The following is a 19,684-nucleotide window of genomic DNA, read 5'->3' as shown; positions in this document are numbered from 1 at the left end:
ACAGTGAGGCTCAGAAGGCAGAAATTGTCGCCAAGCTTGAAATGATAGAATTAATGCAAAAGGAAAACCTAAATCTGTCTGAACAATTAATCCAGTTGAACAAAGACTATGAAGTCAAATTAGATGAAAAGGACAAGGCTGTGGCAGAACTTCAAGAAGTTACCAATAAAAATCTTCAGGAGAATATCATCTTAAATGAGAAGGTAAGGATTTTAGAAGATGACAAGACTCTTTTGCAAGAGGAACTTGAGAATGTTCAAGAGACATCAGATAAAGTGAAAAACGAGAATGAGTATTTAGAAACATTGCTCTTAAAAAATTCAGAAAGAATTGATGAGTTGACAGAAGCGGTGAAGGGGCTCCAATCCCAGAATACACAACTCTCTGTCCAGTTGACAGAGAGCAAGGAGGAAAAGGCTAACTTATGCAAAGAGAAGGAAGATCAGCAATTAAAATTAGTGAAGGAGTTTGAGGAAAAGCTGAAAGTTGCTCAAAGAGGAAGCGATGGCTCAAAAAATATGAAGAAGGAATTGCAGGAGCTTTTGAAAGAAAAGCACCAAGAAATCAACCAACTTCAGCATGATTGCATAAAATACCAGGAGTTGATACTGGACTTGGAAAGATCTTTAAAGATGTCTCAGTCAGAACGCGAACGGCTAGAGGGAGAACTTAAAGAAATGATTGAGAAGAATTCTGATGTTCAGAATAGGAGGGAGCATCTTGAAGCAGAACTTGTATCATATAAGAGCCAGCTCAGTGACGCTAGGAAAGAACTGGTGAATATGAATGCTGAGAACAACAAACTGAAAGAGGAGATTGCAGGAAAGGTCAAGCAGAATGAGCTCCAGATGCTGGAACAGGATAAAGCACTGAAAAGAGAGTCCGAGCAGCAAATGATACTTCATGAAGGCAAACTTGCAGATCTCCAGAACCAAATCACTCAACTACAGGGTCTAAAAGACCATAATAGTGAGGTGGTAATGGAATTAAAAACACAAATAGACTCTCAAGACTTACAGATAAAAACTCTTAAGAGAGAGTCTGAGACAAACCTCACCAAGCTGGCAGCCCTCTCTATCAGCCCACAAAGTGGTGATGTTACAAAGCACTGGGATGATGTATTTCAAAAGGTATTACATGAAAAAGACAGTCAGCTTCTTGAACAAAGCTATGTTATCATGAGACTTCTGGAGGATGTTAGAGGGAAAGAGAATTTACTGAATGATTTACAGCTAACAAATTCAAGGCAAGAAAGGTCATTGAATGAATACACAGTAGCAGCCACAGCTCAGCAAAGGCAATTATTTGTTTTAGGTGTAACTAATACTGAACTTAGCCAAAATGTGGAAACCTTAAAAAGACAAATAAAGGAGCAGAGCATACTGATGGAGAAGTTAGAACATGATAAACATTCCCTGATGGCACAGCTCACTGACAAATCAGATTCAGTCTTAGAAAAGCAGTCAGCTCTTGTCCAGGTGGAAAGGAAGTTGTCTGACACAGAGTCCCAACTCCTCCTGACACAATCCCAACATGACAAACTTCATGTTGAACTTCAGAAACAGGAAGCAATTGCATTGCAGCTAAAATTGTTACTTCAGAACAAAGATTCTGAGATTTCATTGCTGTTGTCCTCAAGGGATGGGCAAATGTCAGAGTATCTAGAACAGTTGCAGGTGCACCACCGGGCCCAAATCACAAGTTATGAAGACAGGTTAAGTGCCTTATATACTGAAAAGGAAAAGGCAGACAACGCATTCAGGGGACTAGAGAGCAAGGTCAGAAAATTGCAGATGAAAATGGAAAGATTAATACAGGAGAAGGAACAAATGGCTGCAAAGACAGAGACCTTAAAAAACACCACAACATCCTTACAAGCCGAAAGGGATCGGTTGGTGTCTCACTGCAGAGTACTGGAGGTGCAACATCAGAGTATTGCAAGAGACAAAGAAAGCTTAGTAAAGGATGATCTCAATGCAAGCAAGGACCTGAAACAAGACATCAAAATGCTCCTCCACCAGATGGATGATTTGAATTCTGAGAATGCCATGCTCAAAGCACAGCTGATCCGCTACAGAGAAGACCTCAATCAGGTTTTGTCCCTGAAGGACAACCAGTTGAAAGAACTGCTCAGGAAACAACAAGATTGCATTAAAAATCTTGAAAATCAAAAGGCTGCCTTGGAAAAACAGTGCCAGGAGGCTCAGTTTAACCTCCAGAAAGAGATGGAGAATAACAGCACCTTAAAAACTCAAAATTCAAAACTTGGAACTCAGGTTCAAGAACTGGAGGCCAGCATATTGGCCCTGAGAAAGGAGAAGTCAGAAATGAATGAGGGCAAAGTGATTTCTGATTTGCAGCAGGCAGTTGCAGTCAAAGCTGCAGAATGTAACAACCTTCAGCAAAAACTGTTTGCCCAAAAAATGGCTGCTGATGACATGAAAAGGAGCATGCAGCAACTAGAAAGTGAAACTGAGAAGAAACTAGGAGAGGCTGAAGATAAGTACAACAGTGAACTCAATGCCTTTGAACGAGAGGTTGATCTCATGAGAAGCGAGCGGGAGACTGCAGAGGAACGGGTGGAAGAATTAGCCAGAGAATTGATGCAAACCGAACAGATGCTGTCTAATGCTCAGCGTGAAAGCAAGGACATGAAGTGTCAAAATGAGTCCTTGGGGAAAGCTATGGCTGCCTTACAGAATGACAGAGATCAGCTCATTGAGGATTTCAAAGTTTTGCGGAGCAGGTACGACGAGGAACTCAGGGAAACCACAGCAGCAATGAGAAAGAAAGAACAACAGCTCAATGATTCCACCGCTGAGCTTAGCAGTCTCAATAAGGAACAATACATTCTGATCCAGAAACTCTCAGCCTTTGAGAGCAGTGACACTCACTCTCAGCTACTTGACCAGATAGATGAACTCTGCAAAACGATCTCAGAGAAGGATGTGGAACTGAAAAGACTCTTGCATGAGAATGACACATACAGCAAACAGGTGATGGCCTTTTCCAGGTCGATGGCCAGCCTGCAGGATGACAGAGACAGGCTGATTCAGGAGCTTGCAGAAGCAAAGCATGTTTATGAGGCCAGGCAAGGGGCGAGTCCCACTGCGGATGTGCCTGTGAAAAATGTGGAGTTGAGTAGCCATAGGAGCAATTCCGATGCTCTTCAGAATGAGAAAGATAGGCTGGTAAGTTTGTATCAATATGTCAGGCTCATTTTACAACCATGTGCTGAAGCTTACAGGCAGCATGCAGCTTTTATTCACTGGCTGTTTTGTTATGGCTTAAATTTCATAAACATGACATCTGTGGTGTGGCAACACTGTCATTTAGTAAGTAATGTATTAGAGCTAATGTTTTTTTGTTTTTGTTTTTTTTTACTGTAGCTGAAAGAAGTTGGAAGCCCGAGATCTGAGAATACAGAGCTGGCACAGCTGAAGTTGAGATTGGATCAGAAAACTGAGATGGATGTCAACAAGTACGAGACAGAACTTGTAAAACTGAGGTAAGTTCTGCTAGAACACCACCTTGGATCAAACAACTCAGTGTTGGCAAACATGTTGTAGTAATATATTAAGTTCTACTCGTCTTCACAGTATGAATCATTTCACTGGTAGGCTTAATTTGCAAAATGTGATGGGATAAGCATTGTTTTATATTAAAGAAACACTATGAACAATTACAGCATGCTTTTTGTGGTTACCAGTGTTACCAGTTGCACAAAGATCTTTATCAGATCAGGCCTTAATACTTTGATGCCATGTGTGGTTTCCATTTAAACCACCTAGTATGCTGTATTATTTCACGCAGCTGTGTTGAATAATACACTTTTTGATGAGAATCGATCATATTACAATCAGTAACAATCATGTAAAAGGCAGTATTGCAGTCGAAGATTGCCTTTTCTTTCCATTATTTTACAGAAAGTGAAGAGTTTCATGAAGAAAGTTGCTCTGAGGAGTGTTCTTTGTTATTTCATGCAGTGAAGGCTGGAGTAAAGTGACAGTGACAGTGACAGTGTCAGATTTCCTCATGTCATTGCTGGTCATGCAGTTACAGTTGACCCTGAGAATAACACATTCTTAGTAAATGATGCTTAGTGACAGATACAGTATGAATTGTAAGAGTTCCCCTGGCCCAAGTTCACCTGTGTCAAATCCTATTTGTTTTGTGGCACAAGAAATTTGTCATGACGACACCCACTGTTTTCATGTTAGTTAGAAGAGGAGTCCTCATGAATTCAGTGTTTCATGCTGATCAAAGGAGTGCATGTGGGCTTTGTTTTTCAGGACTGAGAAGGACCAGCTGCAGTCACAGTATTGCACCCTGAGGGAGCAGCACCTAGCTGTGGTGGCCGAGAGGGAACATCAGTTGGGTGAACTGCAAAGGCTGAGGTCTGAAATCCAGCTGAAGGAGGCCAAAGGCACCCAGGCCATCTATCCTGCCAAGGTAGAGAGAGATTGATGTCATTCACATGTCATTCTACCAACACCAGACCAAAGAATGTAAAAACTTTAAATGAAACAATGCAAAACATGTATTTTATACAAACATTTGCTGTCATCACCTTGATTACAGGAGAAAGATGGTTGGATAATGTACTGACTGGAATTTCAAGATATCCTATTTGTATTTGCTAACATATGTCAGATCAATAATAAGTCATATTGTAACTGCTATTAGTAAAGCCATTTTCAGGTTGTGGAGGTCTTTCAGGGCAAAAATCTTACAGATTTTCGCCCTGAAAGCTGTACGCAGCCAATATTGTCCTTAAGAGGGGAGCTTGAAACCCTTTATTGCATGCCTCTAGGGGCATAGAAAAAGGCATCTCTGGTGACTAGTGATTAGGCTCTTTACAGATATAAAGATCACTGTGGTTCCATATGTAATGTTTCACTGTTGCCCTCAGGAGAGTGTGGCCTTAGTGGGGAAGGATGCTTCTGCAGAGCAGCTCTCCCTGCTGTTGGCAGAGCGAGGGCAGCTGCAGAGTGATCTACAGCGTTGCCTGCAAGAGATCCACCAGAGAGATGTACGCTTCCAGCAACTCAATGCCAAGGTATGCAGCTGACATTTTATGAGTCGGACACAGTGAGTTTGCCTGTGCTGCTTTTCCAAGATGTGTCAGGGAGTGCTTTGGCCATTTCCCACAAGGAGTACACCTGAACTGCAGAAAGTTCTGTATTCCTCTATAATTCCTTTCTTCAGGTAGGGTGCAGTCTAAGCAATGAAGTGGCACATAAATTGGGTTATATCTCTCCACAGCTCATATAAAGTAGCCTTACGTATTTAAATTGCTGTGGCTGCTGCTCAGTGTAGGGAAACATAATGTAGTTTGAGCTTTGCAGCTGGGGACTCCAGCACTACTTAGCAGCAGCAGTGTGCATTCACATTTTGCACTTGTGCAATGCCTGCAAGTTCATTGGTGGTTCTTTCAAATTTACCAGTAATTTTACTGTATACTTCACAGATAAATCAGTGACACTGTAAAAAACTAGATTTGTATGTATTCCTGAAGAAAATGCAATGTGTGGTTGCATGTTTGCAATATATTTACAAGTGAAAGGGTTAATATCACTGTTGGAGTTACCGTTTGCCTTCTTATCCACCCTCCCTCTCTGTGTGACCCTGCTATGCAGCTTGAGACAGAACACATGGGCACGCAACTTAGAGCGGCAGCTGAAGTCCGCGATTAATTAGGCTCATTACCGAACTCGGCACTGACCTGAAGGCATCGTCAGAATCCGCACAATTTTTCCTACATTTTGCTGTATAATTTATGCCCCTACAGCCAGAATTCAAGAAGATGTGTAAAAGATGTGTTGTTCAAAGCTGGGAGTGAAATTCTCCTGCTGGTCGCTCCTATACTTTATAATGGGGGGAGCGTTTTTTTTTTTTTGTAAATATCTTTAAATGTAAGTGTAAGTGTAAAATTATTAAAGTACAAGCACACCAATGGTGAACGAACCAGTCGATTTGTTGTTGGTTTTGTGTTTGTAGTTCAAAAGGTGTAGGCGGTATTAAGGCTAGATGAATAATAAATAGTAATAAGCCACACAAGAACAGTAGTGTGCTTGCCCTTTGGGTGTGTCTTTGGTGTGTCTTTTTAGCATCATTACTTAAAGAAAACAGGAACTGAATTTGTAAATATGTCTCATTAAATATTACATATTTTGTCTGTTTTGTTTACATGGTTTATTTTTGTGGACAACACTGATTTGCATGATTTTCATATTATTCTCAAAATAGCATGTTGTGTGGGCAATTGTAATCAATACCATTAGTGTATTGACCTGAACTTGTGTGCGTGTGCAGCTCAATGACTTTTCTCCTTCCTAAATCCTGCTTGCTCTGGATTTTAACTCTTGTGTTTCATCTTCGCTCTCAGTTGCTGCAGACTGTGGAGGAAAAGATGGGAGTATCCTCCCAGCTGAAGGCTGTCTCTCAGACCCTGAGGGGAGACACAGCTGAGCCTTGGGGAGCTGCCAGAAACCGCTGCTACTGGCTGGAGAGTCAGGTCCAGAGCCGTCCTGGACAGCCCTACCAGGGCCAGGTACAGGTGAGCTTTCCCAAAGTAAATTTATGAATGTTATAGGTACGGTGCAGAAATGGAAATAATGGTCCATTTCTCCGTGTATTTAGAACACAGGTCACATAATGGACAGGAAAGTGTCACTGGCTCATTCAAAAAGTCTGACTTTTTCAATGAGCCAGTTACATTTACTGCTAGGCATGTTACACAAACAAAAAGTAATGTCCTCTCAAACATTACACTTGAGATGGAAAGAGAAAAAAAGCTTACAAGCTAGTTAAATTGTATTGTCGCAATGCATATCTAGCTAGCTAGATATGAATGCTTTACTTCCTGTACACACTGCTATCCTGCTAACTGCTTATAATTGCCTGATTTTATGTCAACAGATTGACCATTCTCCATGTTTAATTTGGATCTGTTACTGCAACACTTCCCGATTCTTCAAGGGAACACTCTAACAAGCCACATGATGCACAGATTAGAATGCATGCTTTCTGGCTGCTTGAGTGAAAGCCTGAAACATTTTTATTAGTGGTTCTGTTGTATCATCTGCATTTATTGAAACAGAAAATTTTGCTACATCATACTTAACTGTGGCAATTTGTAACAGAACGACATCACATTATCATGTCATAATACGAGTTCTATTTCTATCCATGGTACCGCTGCCATGATTATACATCATCTCCTATACATTCTGTGGCATTTCGGTTGATTTGGTGATTCTCTCTTCTAGGGGCCAGTGACAGTGGAAGTCCCACCAGGAGCACCACAGGAAAGGAGCAGTGCTGTAGTGGACATAGAAGGCCTGAATGCCCAAGAGCTGAGGAGCAGGTGACATTGCATAGAGATATGTCAGACAAATAAACTACTGTGAACAAAGGGATGCGATTTTTTTAGTGCTTGTTAGCTAGAGTGTAACTAGTTGTGTCCTGTTGCTGTGTGACTGATGACCTTTCTCCACTTAATGTGCCCGTTTGTGTGTCTGTGTCTGTGCATATGTGTATATGCATTTGACAGGCTGGCAGAGGTGGAGCAACAGCTTGACTCCATCCAGCAAGAAAAGTCCCAGTTGACAGAGAGCCTGGTAGAGGAGAGGGCCAGGAGGGAAGCTGCAGAGGAGGCTCTGGGTGTAGCTGAAGAGAAAGTGAAAAGGTACAGGTTCATTTGCTCAATTTGATCTCCCCACTCTGAACCTGGATGACATTGACACATTTGACCAGCATTCAGTTGGTCTTGGTTATTTATTGAGGTATGACCTTACCTTTAAACAGTATAGCATACAATATTGAGTAAAATATGTTGTCTGTCATTAACCTGACATTATTTTCTTGCCTGCTGCTGCATTTCAGCTTTGACAGCATTTCAAGAGGGAGTCCAAGAGAGTTCAGTATTCAGCTGGAGTCAGATGATGAGCGGGAGGCTCTCATTATCAACCCAAACGAGCATGTGGTCATGCGCAAGGTGAGTGTCGCCCACTCTTGTTTTGCAGTCTGTTTCCTGAAGGATTTCTGTTAATAGCTAGCTGTTATGCTTCAGTGTGAGTTACTCAATACATGTCTTCAAAATGTAACGTGGATGTTCACGTGGAAATTATTTTAACATAAGTTTGAGGGATAAAATCTAAACAAAGGAGTCCCAGGTTGTGTTAGTTTGGGATGCAAAATATGTTAAAGGCCCTGATGCTCACAATGAAGTGATGATATGCATTTACTCTGTGGTAATGTCTTTTATTTCTGTCTCAGGTGAAAGGCGGAGCCCTTGCCTGCAGACGATGGCTGCGTGGGCGGAGTCTGTACTGTTCTAAGATGCTGACATCCCGGGCCAAGTCCCGCTATCTGTTTCTTACCTACCTGCTGGCATTGCACGTGGTTGTCTTCATGTGCCTCACTGGCACCCTATAGAACACTAATAGTAGCCAGCACAGATCCACATCAGTGCCCACAGGGCCCATATTCAGGCCCAGAAGACTAATGCTTTTGGAAGGCGTGAATACACATTTAGCTGTGTGATCACTTCTGCTGTTTCACTGCTGCTTAAACTGTTCATACACCTTGAAACAGACATCCCCTCCCCTCTTGCTTTGTCTAAAACAGTACAGAGTTCACTTTAGTACTCAAAGCACTAAGGATATTGCTGTGGCATGGCCATGCCATGATGTATTTAGCTGCTGATTAAGCTATGCACTGAATTTAACTGCTGTTTAATTTATTCATTACAAAGCAATCCAGCAGGGCTTTCTTTTCAAATATATTGTATAAGGTTTATGTATATCCGGTTCTGTTCCCTTTGTATTGTAGTGTTCGTAGTTCATGATACTTCACAGATCGTTTACATGCCTAGTCACATACATCAAAATTATACTGTTGTGTACAGCAGGTGTGTCCCAGCTTCTGTAATACTGTGTACCTACTGATCTGTATATATGTTGTGATTGAGGAAAAAAATCCTTGTTAAAAGCTACTGAGAGCATCAAAGATGACATTTTCTATATAGGCTCTATTTTTAAGAAAAATCAGTTATAACCTATAACATTCACACTGAAAGAATGTTCTTTAGCCTTTTGATATCAATAGGGAAAATGTGTGCAATACAGTCAAGCAATTTCAGAGGTGCGGTTGCTTTAAATGAAAGTAATTTTAATAAAGTTATCTGAAAACCATTGTTTAGCCTGGTAATTTGTCGATTTATGACATATTTTTGAAAATATTTTCTCTACTGTTAATTTTTATGTTTTCTTTATTCTAGTTTCATTCAATTATTTGTTTTGCTTACTTTCACATTTCAGCCTGGTTTCACCTTCTCTTTGATAAAATCTGTTTTGAGGCTTTGGTAGCTTTAAATGAGTGACTCCATGCATATTTTGGAAAATTTGACTCAATTTTCTATACATAAAGTATGATCTGTAGTTTAAACTGACAAATCAAATTCTTTTCAGCCAAGTTTTAGGCAAGCTTTATATAACTGACAAGTAAATGCAAATGACAGTTGTCTCATACATAACAAATATTTAAACAAGGCTGTACAGAATTATGATTTAGTATTCACCATACTCATTCCAAGGGCTTTGAAATTTCCTTTGAAGGTATTTTATACATTGAGGCTGTTAGGCTGTCAGCCTCTATATGAAATGTCTCCCTGTGAGCAATGGCCTGTCTGATTGACAGCAGAATGTCCATGCCTCCATTATGACTGATGCACCAGGTCATATTTATAGCGCACAATGCTGCAGGACACACAAAATGCCTTTCTGCATGAATGTGCTGTCAACCTAGCTTCCCTCAATAGACCATCCACCCCCTCACCCCATGCAATAAATTTCTTTCTAATATTAACATACAAGGCAGTGAACCACCACCTATTTTGTGGGGTGGATTCCAGCTTAACCCCTCCACCATACCCTTCCTTATTCACCGAGGGCAACCTGGCTCTTAACTTTGTGCCTGCTTGTTAGTGTGGAAGTGTGTCCTAAAAAGGGCTGGTGTTTTGGAGGAATTTTGTGACCTGAGTCCTGCAGATTCCTGTATAAATACTTAGAGCAGGTGAAGACTGGCTTACTCTCTCAAGGGTGCAACAGCACAAGAGCCTCCTCTCCAGCTCGTGAGGGTGAGTCTGACCCCCATGCACTGTATTCTTGAAATGATTTTGTGCCTGTGCATTTGATACCTTTAATTGACATTGGCATTAATTGCATTAACAAACATTAAAAATGTTTGAATTCTTTGCATCACAATTAAATATCAATGAAAAGAGCACTTAAACATGTTTGTAATTTTTATTTTGCATACAATAACTTATTGATTTGACTCTTGCAATCTTAACTGTTTTGTGAATTTTATTGTTTACAGATTTATGATGCTAAATACACAAGTGCAAATCTGAGCTTGCTTAGCTGACAGCACATAGACAGCTGCCAAAAGATTAACCATGCATTATGTTTTATGATTGAAGTGAATGCTGCCATTCTAAATGTCATGTGGTACTTAAATGTTTTTGCTTGTCTTGACTTAGTTATTTAATTCTCTCATGGTTGTTTGTTATTTCCAAAACAGCCATTGAATGGTGATGGTTATCAATTCAAAGAAAAATATATAGGTGCATTTTTATGTTTCAAAATGTGGCAATGTAGCATAGTGGTAAGGAGGAGGACCAACCAAAAGGTTGCTGGTTCAATTCCCTGCTGGGGCACTGCTGTTGTACCCTTAGGCAAGGTACTTAACCCAGAATTGCCTCAGTAAATATTCAGTATAAATGGGTAACGTTATATCCTATGTAAGTCGCACTGGATAAGAGCATCTGCTGAATGCCAATAATTCAATGTAAAAGCAAGAATTGAAGCTGAAAGCCTTGTATGCTGTTGGGTTTTGAATAATGATATTACTATAATTTAAAAAAAATGCTGCTTAAAAGTCCTGTGGATTTGAATTGCACCTGTGGATTTAGTAGAAGTCTCTCCATGCTGACATTGAGCCTGTGCTTGCCGTGTTGTTGCATATGTGCAGGCAGGTCTACAGCCACCTGACTGAAGATGTGTGACGAGGAAGAGACCACCGCCCTGGTGTGCGACAATGGCTCTGGCCTGGTCAAGGCAGGCTTTGCTGGAGATGACGCCCCTAGAGCTGTCTTCCCCTCCATTGTTGGACGCCCCCGTCACCAGGTGACCCCCCCATTCCTGTTCCCTCTGATTACCCCTGTCAGACACCACAGTAACTAATATGATAACTTTAGACAGGTTAATTAGCAATCCCGTTTGCTAGTTGATTCAAGATTCATTTTGTTTTTGTCCATAAACTTCATGTGATGCCTGAAGTGTGAGTGAGTGAGGTTGGGTAATAGCATTTGTACATCTCTGCAGTATGATTGGCTCTTTCCCTTTCATGCTTTCATGCAAAGAAATTATTTTAAACAGGGTAGAGAGTACTGTGTGTTATTTACAGCCAGTGAGGCCATAGCTGAACTGGTGTGTTTTAAAACAGCTGAATATGCAATAATGCAGATTTTTAATGTGAATGAACAGTGCTTTAAATAGGCATTGAGATGAAAATACCAAAATAGGGTTATTCTATCCTTATATTTGGGGGGTGTACAGTTAACCAGAGTTTCCCCTGACCACTTCAACACCTGACCTAAGGGATTAATGCCCTAATTGTAGCAGCTATGTCACAAACTCCTCCCAAGTCATAAATTAAGATTTTGAAAATAATTCAGGAAACCTCTAAGATTAAAACATACCAGGTTTAAAATTGCTCAACCTTGAGACAAATCTGTAGTTTTTGAGATTCAATGTGATGTAAAGATCCAGATTCATTGTCCAGAATTATTGTCAGCACTGTGAGGAAGAGCATAGGCCTTTAATCTAATAGTTTGTGGTATTCTTTCCTTCAGGGTGTGATGGTGGGTATGGGTCAGAAAGACAGCTATGTAGGAGATGAGGCCCAGAGCAAAAGGGGCATCCTTACACTGAAATACCCCATCGAGCATGGCATCATCACCAACTGGGACGACATGGAGAAGGTGCCTGTGGCCAGGCGTCACCTATACACTTGTTACTCACAAAGTCAATCCTAGTCACAGCTCAGAGAGTGTAATGATCATTTGTCATAATTGGCAAGAGTGATGTAAAATGCAAGCTTTATTGGGAATAAGAAGCAAATCATTTTTGGGGGAATTTTGGCATTGAAATAGCTGACATGAATTGTGATTTGTATCCCATTTTTACAACCCAGTTAGCACAGATTCAACACATTGTAAGTGCCATTTCATTGTCTTTTTTGTATTAGATGTTGGAGTTGATGACATTGATGCACAATAGTTATCAAGAATTTAATTCAACTGAAATATTGCAGGATGCACTGTTTCTGCACCCACAGCTGTCTATCTGTTCTCCATGATGGTCCCTCTGTCTTACTTCCCCAGATCTGGCACCACACCTTCTACAATGAGCTTCGTGTGGCTCCTGAAGAACACCCTGTCCTGCTGACTGAAGCCCCTCTCAACCCAAAGGCCAACAGGGAAAAGATGACCCAGGTGGGCCCTACATTTATCGCTCCAAAATTCTTGAATTCATCTGCGTCTGTACCATCAAGGTGCTACTGAAATCTGTATTATCACATGATACTTTTTACATGACATAACCTATAGTTGAGATTAAACACATGATCCATATTACCTTGGGGGAACTACTCCATGTAAATAGAAAAATGAGCAAAGTGTTTTGCAGTTTTAGAAAAATAAAATCCAAAATTGAAACTAGGATATGTTGGAGGGCTGTTGTCAGTGGTGTATAATCCAGATGCAGCAATGGTCTGAAACTATCTTAACTCTACTAACCTAATCTCTGTTCATGTGCAGCCATCTGCAGTGCTCCTCTTTGAAGATCTCCTGTCTTGTGGGTGTCACAGTGTTACCTCTGTCCCTGCAGATCATGTTTGAGACCTTCAATGTCCCAGCAATGTACGTGGCCATTCAGGCTGTTCTGTCGCTATATGCCTCTGGTCGTACCACCGGTAAGTCTGGAGGAGGATCCAGAGGGGATTGTGTTAGAGAGCTTTCTGGGTTGGGACAGACTAGCCTGTTGACCTTCACCTCTATAATGGATTCAGATCTTTATCCCCTAGCATCACAATCTGGTCTAAACAGTGAGTGATGATCTTCAGGGTCAACTAAATCAAATTAAACTAGGTGGATATCAGCATATTCTTTCATCAAATTTTGTTTCATATGGTATACCTTGACAAATTAAGTTGTCAAAGGATTTTCTTCAGTACACTATTACTAGAAGGTGATAAGGCGTTACAGATACTCCAAGAGGAATGTGGAGAAAGTTATATTGTTAGATAAAATAACTCAAAGAAGAATCAACCTATGAGTGTAGTCATCTTTTTATAGGTGCTCTGCTGTGACGTGATGGTTACTGAAAATCTAACTGCTAGGATTGTGCCTGGCTTGTCTGTGCAGGTATTGTGCTGGATGCAGGTGATGGTGTGACACACAACGTGCCTGTATATGAAGGCTATGCACTGCCCCACGCCATCATGAGGCTGGACTTGGCTGGCAGAGACCTGACTGACTACCTCATGAAAATTCTGACTGAGAGAGGTTACTCCTTTGTTACCACTGGTAAGACAAATTGGTTCATAGTGTACAATAGGCCATATGAGGTATTCATTGAGGTACGACAATGAATGCTGCAACAGGAGGAATCAGAATTGCTGGTGTACAGTAAAAGATCTTTAGTGTAAGAAGAAAATGAACATTTTCACTAAAAGTGAACCTAACTTTTTTATTCAATCACCAGTTACAAATTAGAAATATTTGGTGCTGAAAGTTCTGTTTCAGGCAACAATCCTGTGCTGACTGAAAACATTGCAACTCTTAATTTACCATTGTTTATTAGCAGAAAAAGTTATAATCCTTTCCCTTCCTGGTTCTTCAATGTTGTATCATAACAAAAAAATCATTGAAACTGCAGTATTCATATGGCTTACAGGGGACACTGTATGGTCTGCGTAAATGATAACCTACATATCTAACAACCTACAAACCTGAATAAGTCTGCAATAGTTTTTTCCTTAAATATAGACCAGTGAACCAGGAAGGCAGCACACCTTTGTATGTTCTTTATGTGAAGAAAACTAGAAAAAGATTTTATAAACACTGTCGCTTGCATATTCAGCACATTAACATGAACAATGTGACACAAGAGTATATTTGTGACTTAAGACGATTTAAAAAGCTGCATAGATGGTCACAGGCTGCAAGTGGTCAAAAATAAGTTACTAAAATAGAGGAAAGTGTTCATCACTGCAGGAGACAAAAGGGATAGGGGGTAGGGACTTCATGAGTCAAGTTGGCAGCTGGCCTTGTCCAGGGTCTGGTGACTCAGGGAGCTGGCATCCCAGGTGCTGGAGATTTGCTGTTATCCCAGCATTGACAGTGGGGACAGCCAGCTCATCACTCATAGAAATGGGGCTTGAGGGGCCATGGCTGCCTGACTTTCATGACTGCATTCTTGTTCAAATGATGGATCCAAACATAATTGATGGCTTAATAGGCTGAATCTGATTTGGAGGAGTAAAGATGAATTTGAGAATTAGTAAACATGAGTGTGTTAGGGCTGGGTGGAATGGTAATATGGGTGGGCTTCTAAGGGTGTGTAGGGAGGATTTGGGGGAGGACACAGAGGGGCCTTCTACACATGAACCACTGGTATAGTCTAGCATTATATGAACTGCAGCTGTTACACTGCAATGTTACACTGACATATGTGTACTGAAGCCTGTAAAGTTAAAAAAAAGACTACACTGAACCGAACTGAAAGTATACTGCTGCCTGTTCCTCTGGAAGGATACCTCATTGACTCAGTCATGTAGTGATGGGCCTGAACAAGCAAAGCACATGATTCCAATGAGAACATGCACAGAAGATCTGATAGAGACTACCCTGACAACACTGTGCCTCTTTGTGTGGTGACCTCACTATCCCCATTTCAGTCTGACACAGTGGAGGAGCTTTTGCATTCAGGCCTGTTTTGGAAAGTTCAGGAAGATGACCATTCTCTTCAGCTCCACTTTTATTTCTAATCAAGTAGGAATGACCCCTCCCTGTTTCCTGAAACAATGTGCCAGATTCCAGTCACAGGTGGCCTCTTTTCTGTTTTAATTTGGTGGAGTACTTGGGCCAGGCTGCCAGACCAGAATATTTGATTCAGATCATGATTCAGCTCCTCCTCATTTCTGACTTAAATCTTGAAAACATACTAATAACTGACCTATTTGGCTGACAGTGCAAATACAGTGATACACTGTTAAAGGCCATAACTCCATTTCTGTGTCATACAGCTGAGAGAGAGATTGTGCGTGACATTAAGGAAAAACTGTGCTATGTGGCCCTGGACTTTGAGAATGAGATGGCCACCGCTGCCTCCTCCTCATCACTGGAGAAGAGTTACGAGCTCCCTGATGGTCAGGTCATCACCATCGGCAATGAGAGGTTCCGCTGCCCCGAGACCCTCTTCCAGCCTTCCTTCATTGGTCAGTAAATGGGCACCAAAGATCAGGGATAAACCAACCTCAAAGTACTTGGGCTGGTTCATCAAGACATCCATCCGTGTATAATTATTGGTGGAATACTGCTTTTAGTATTGTGATATAATATAATATAATAATGCTTAATCTGTTTAACTAAACAAAAAACTACTGGTGTGTTTTTAGTTAATGTAAGAGAGTAGTTTAGCTCTTCTGTGTATTGTTTGTTGTAATTAGCCAAATTATTAATAACCTAGACTGACCTGCCATCAAAGGTAAATAATCATGTCAAATGATGCCAGATTTCATGTTATTATTCTACTTATTCTATTATATCAACAAATTTATTGGACACTCACATCTAGGCTGACAACTATAAATACCATTTATATTCAAGTCACAATGGGTGTCTGCTAAAATATCAAAAAGTTCTGCAATTTAAAACAGTTCAGACTGAGAACAAAGTTGTGATTGATATCAAGAGGAAAAATTACATTTTTTCCAGTCACATTATTTGGACCTGGTACTTGTATTAGGGGACTTTGGTACTCGTGTTAGGAGACAATGTATATGTACAAAAGGATATTATTTCCAGCATTATCCATAGTGTTAAAGATGTTGAGTTTCACCTGGCTAAAGCTGGTATGGTGTCATGACAGGCAGTGCCAGAATGCTAGTCATGGATATGAGGCATCTCTGACCTTGTAAATAATCTTCTGTTCATCTGTCAAGCAAGTGTCACCATGGTGCTTCTGATGTCAGCCAATTCTAAAGCAGGAGCATGGTCTTACTGTGGTCAGGCCACCGTAGACTGTCATTTTTACACAAAACAGTTCTGCTGAACAGCCACTTTTTTTAAACATCATTCAAACCCTGATTTATTTATACACCTTGATTATTACTGTAGATATTATGGTAAAATCCCATCATGTGCTTTAGTATTTATTTTATAAAAAGCTTTGTGTAGTCACTAGTAATGTAAAGTTTCATGTCCTCACCAGGTATGGAGTCTGCTGGTATTCATGAGACCACATATAATGGCATCATGAAATGTGATATTGACATTCGAAAAGACCTGTATGCCAACAATGTGCTCTCTGGTGGTACCACCATGTACCCTGGTATCGGTGACCGCATGCAGAAGGAGATTACAGCCCTTGCTCCCAGCACCATGAAGATAAAGGTATGATACAGAAAGCAAGTAGATACATAGAGTTGCTCTGTTACAGAGTGTGTATGTGTTCATGTTATTGCATTTTTTCACACTGTATATGAAAATATATCAGCTAGTCATTACAATGTTCCCGACAAATAACATGTTGAACAGCTTTCCAGTTTTCACCAAGACCATCCATCTCTCTCCAAGACTGATAATATGGTCAAAAAAGACCAGCATCAGTAGCAAATTTTTCAAGAGGATGATGACACATGATCATTTGTTTCGGGTGGATATTCTGGGCCTGCAGTGAGGCATCATACTGAGAGTAGGCCTCAGCTGAACTCACTGGGGTGTGTTCCACAGACATGTGTAAACCTGAGAGCAGAAGTAACTGTATTCCATCTGTGTTCACCTCCCTGGGTAACCCACCTTAGACCATCTGCACTCAGAAAGCACAAACAGCTATCTGCACTGAGAAGAAATAGTTTTCATTTTCCAGTTTTGTTTTCAGCAAGGATAAGCTGAGTCATTATGGACTGTCTGCATGGAAATGAGAACAAATTGCTCCATGCTGTCTCAGATTTATGCAAGGGGAATGTATATGTATACATGTGTATTTAATAGGTCAGATCACTTGATGCTGACCCTATGCTATCTCAGCTAGCATACAAATATCCTCTCCTGAAGCTTTTTTGGTTGCTTCAATAATTGTCTTGTGAAATTTTGAAGAATTGTGTGTCACTGAATAAGGTGATCTACTGAGAATACAACCAATGAAACAGGATGGCATTTCTTTCAGTGCTGACCACAGTTTCTTATTCCTGTAGATGATCGCACCCCCTGAGAGGAAGTACTCCGTCTGGATTGGTGGCTCCATCCTGGCGTCCCTCTCCACCTTCCAGCAGATGTGGATCAGCAAGGATGAGTATGATGAGGCGGGGCCTTCCATTGTCCACAGAAAGTGCTTTTAACTGCACACTCCTCCTTTCCTCTCCAGAAAAACTCAGTACCCCCCGTGGGAGGTCTACTCTCTTACTGCTACAGTCTTCAGTGATGACCATCAATTTGCCCTCCATTGATTTGCTGTTGGCTATCAGTGCCTGGATTCCATTGTATATGACGCAAAAATAAATTATGCTGCTCAACACATTATCATGCATCATCTATTTATACTAATAGATTTCAATGAAGTGAGATCAGATGAAAGAACAGAGATGAAACAGATGAAAGATAGCACAACAGATACATTATATGTAGAAGATTATTTCAGTTTATGCATCATGAAGGAATAAAGAACAGAGCTTTATTCTCCTGGTGTCTCAGCACCAAACATGCTAATCATTATGAGTTCAAACATTTCACAAAAGGAACATATTGAATAATTTATTTATATTTGTCCTAGCTTAAGACATCCATTAAAAATACGTTATTATATATATCCTGTAGGAGATATCTGTAAGAGTTCATTGGGATGGTTTTTATGTTATGAAGCATTAACCGTAATTTATGTTTTTTTGCTCATGAGGGGGAAAGCAGTGAAAAAAATCACATTTCAGGATTGCAATTATGTAGTCCTAATGTCATAAAACAGGTCTGGCCTTAATACACCTGATGAATAGGTGACTAGACAATCACAAGGAAGTTGCAGAAATGGCACGTTGTCCGCACGTTCCTGTAGTAAGCACCTCCGTCCCTTTGCTTCATACTTACTAACTCAGAGGGAAATAAATTATAGTGACATCCAGTTTCCCCCCATACTTTTACTTCTGCAGATGCCCTAGTGAAGCTAGTTCCTCTATGAGAAATGCACTCTTGCATTATCAGGGCCCTAAATCAAAATAAGACTGGAATTCTGCTCCTGTCTTCAGGATCTATCTGTATGACCATTTCCTGTTTCTAAGGAGGGTAAGGGATTCAGGGAGCAAGACAATGCTGACAAACTTTGTTGTCTTCAATTCTCCCTATCTTTTTCTGTATCGAATCATGAAAGGCCATTCTTGTAACAATACAACAAACTTGTAGCACATTCATGCATCCTAAATAACATCTGTTGTTATCATTCATAGATGTCTATGTCTGTTTATCGCAATTCAGATAAAATGTCAGAGGGTTAATTATTGCAATCTTCAGACAAAACATGTCAAGGGGTACTGCAAGTCTAAGAAACCAGAGAAGGGCAACAGCAACAAAGAGTTGACTTATCTCCAGTTAGGTGTAAAAGTGTGGGAAAAAACATTGATACAACTCACTGACGACCCGTTTTCATTGTAAAATGTATAAATAACAAATGTAACATTTTTCAGAAATATTGTCCGATATGTAACACTGATGTAAAAAATTTAATTTTCAAAAGAAACTTTTGACCAAATAGTAATGAAAAGAAAAACAGACATAAGGAAGGGTGAACAGAAAGAAAGCAGTTGACAATAATTAACTATAGTGGCAGCTGACACATAGTTTCATTATTTTTATTTGTTTTGCCTGTTGATAAATGCTCATGCATAATTTCACCACTACTGTAAAGCCAAAATGCATATTCCTCTGCCCAACAACCAAACTAATCATCAAGACACCTTTGGACTGGAGCCTCATTGCTTATGCCAAAGCCATCAAAATTTGAATGCAAAATGCTCTGTATACCTATTTGTTTAGAGTACAACACTTGCATAACAATTAAGTGTATATGCTATAGAGTACTATAGTTCTCATAAAAATGTAATGTAACTCAGTAACTTCAGTACCAAGCCAGTTTCACAAAAAGGAGTCATATACAAGTACACCAGAGGCTACAATCACTGGTGATAAAAGCAATGTTGAGAGAGAAAAGAACATGCACTAGTGTGTCAGTGCAAGCTGCACGTGCATGTTCCACAATTCCAGATTTCCTTGCCATTGCTTTCAATCACAGAGTTGCCATTATTTGTCAGATATAAACAATTCCTTTCAGAGCTTTTGTGTTGCCAT

The 19,684-nt window shown here is 40.3% G+C and overlaps 2 protein-coding genes across 4 annotated transcripts in view; both read left to right on the top strand.

The window, feature by feature from the left end:
* The window catches only part of LOC118781598 (golgin subfamily B member 1-like), a 39,874-nt gene extending 30,677 nt beyond the window's left edge, over positions 1-9,197 (top strand). For all 3 annotated transcript variants that reach the window (XM_036534589.1, XM_036534590.1, XM_036534588.1), the window contains 8 exons: positions 3,390-3,508; positions 4,293-4,452; positions 4,913-5,059; positions 6,389-6,559; positions 7,272-7,369; positions 7,556-7,690; positions 7,888-7,999; positions 8,281-9,197. In XM_036534589.1, the coding sequence (XP_036390482.1) occupies positions 3,390-3,508; positions 4,293-4,452; positions 4,913-5,059; positions 6,389-6,559; positions 7,272-7,369; positions 7,556-7,690; positions 7,888-7,999; positions 8,281-8,439 (1,101 nt within the window). In that variant the 3' untranslated portion in view covers positions 8,440-9,197. The remainder of the gene's footprint in view (positions 1-3,389; positions 3,509-4,292; positions 4,453-4,912; positions 5,060-6,388; positions 6,560-7,271; positions 7,370-7,555; positions 7,691-7,887; positions 8,000-8,280) is intronic.
* A 906-nt stretch (positions 9,198-10,103) lies between these two features.
* LOC118781823 (actin, alpha cardiac muscle 1-like) lies at positions 10,104-17,783 on the top strand. Its single transcript, XM_036534919.1, has 9 exons — positions 10,104-10,141; positions 11,038-11,192; positions 11,921-12,049; positions 12,452-12,562; positions 12,957-13,041; positions 13,493-13,654; positions 15,376-15,567; positions 16,563-16,744; positions 17,548-17,783. Exons 2-9 carry the CDS (start codon positions 11,064-11,066, stop codon positions 17,689-17,691), a joined length of 1,134 nt encoding a protein of 377 aa, XP_036390812.1. The 5' UTR covers positions 10,104-10,141; positions 11,038-11,063; the 3' UTR covers positions 17,692-17,783.
* Positions 17,784-19,684: the final 1,901 nt, after the last annotated feature.

The sequence above is a fragment of the Megalops cyprinoides genome, chromosome 8 (genome assembly GCF_013368585.1).
Source record: "Megalops cyprinoides isolate fMegCyp1 chromosome 8, fMegCyp1.pri, whole genome shotgun sequence".
Lineage (NCBI taxonomy): Eukaryota > Metazoa > Chordata > Actinopteri > Elopiformes > Megalopidae > Megalops > Megalops cyprinoides.
This window is presented reverse-complemented; position numbering and strand designations above follow the sequence as displayed.

Coding starts and splice junctions, on each gene's coding strand:
- LOC118781823 (XM_036534919.1), top strand. CDS start 11,064: ATGTGTGACGAGGAAGAGACCACCGCCCTGGTGTGCGACAATGGCTCT. Junction 11,193..11,920: donor TTGGACGCCCCCGTCACCAG/GTGACCCCCCCA, acceptor TCTTTCCTTCAG/GGTGTGATGGTGGGTATGGG. Junction 12,050..12,451: donor ACTGGGACGACATGGAGAAG/GTGCCTGTGGCC, acceptor TTACTTCCCCAG/ATCTGGCACCACACCTTCTA.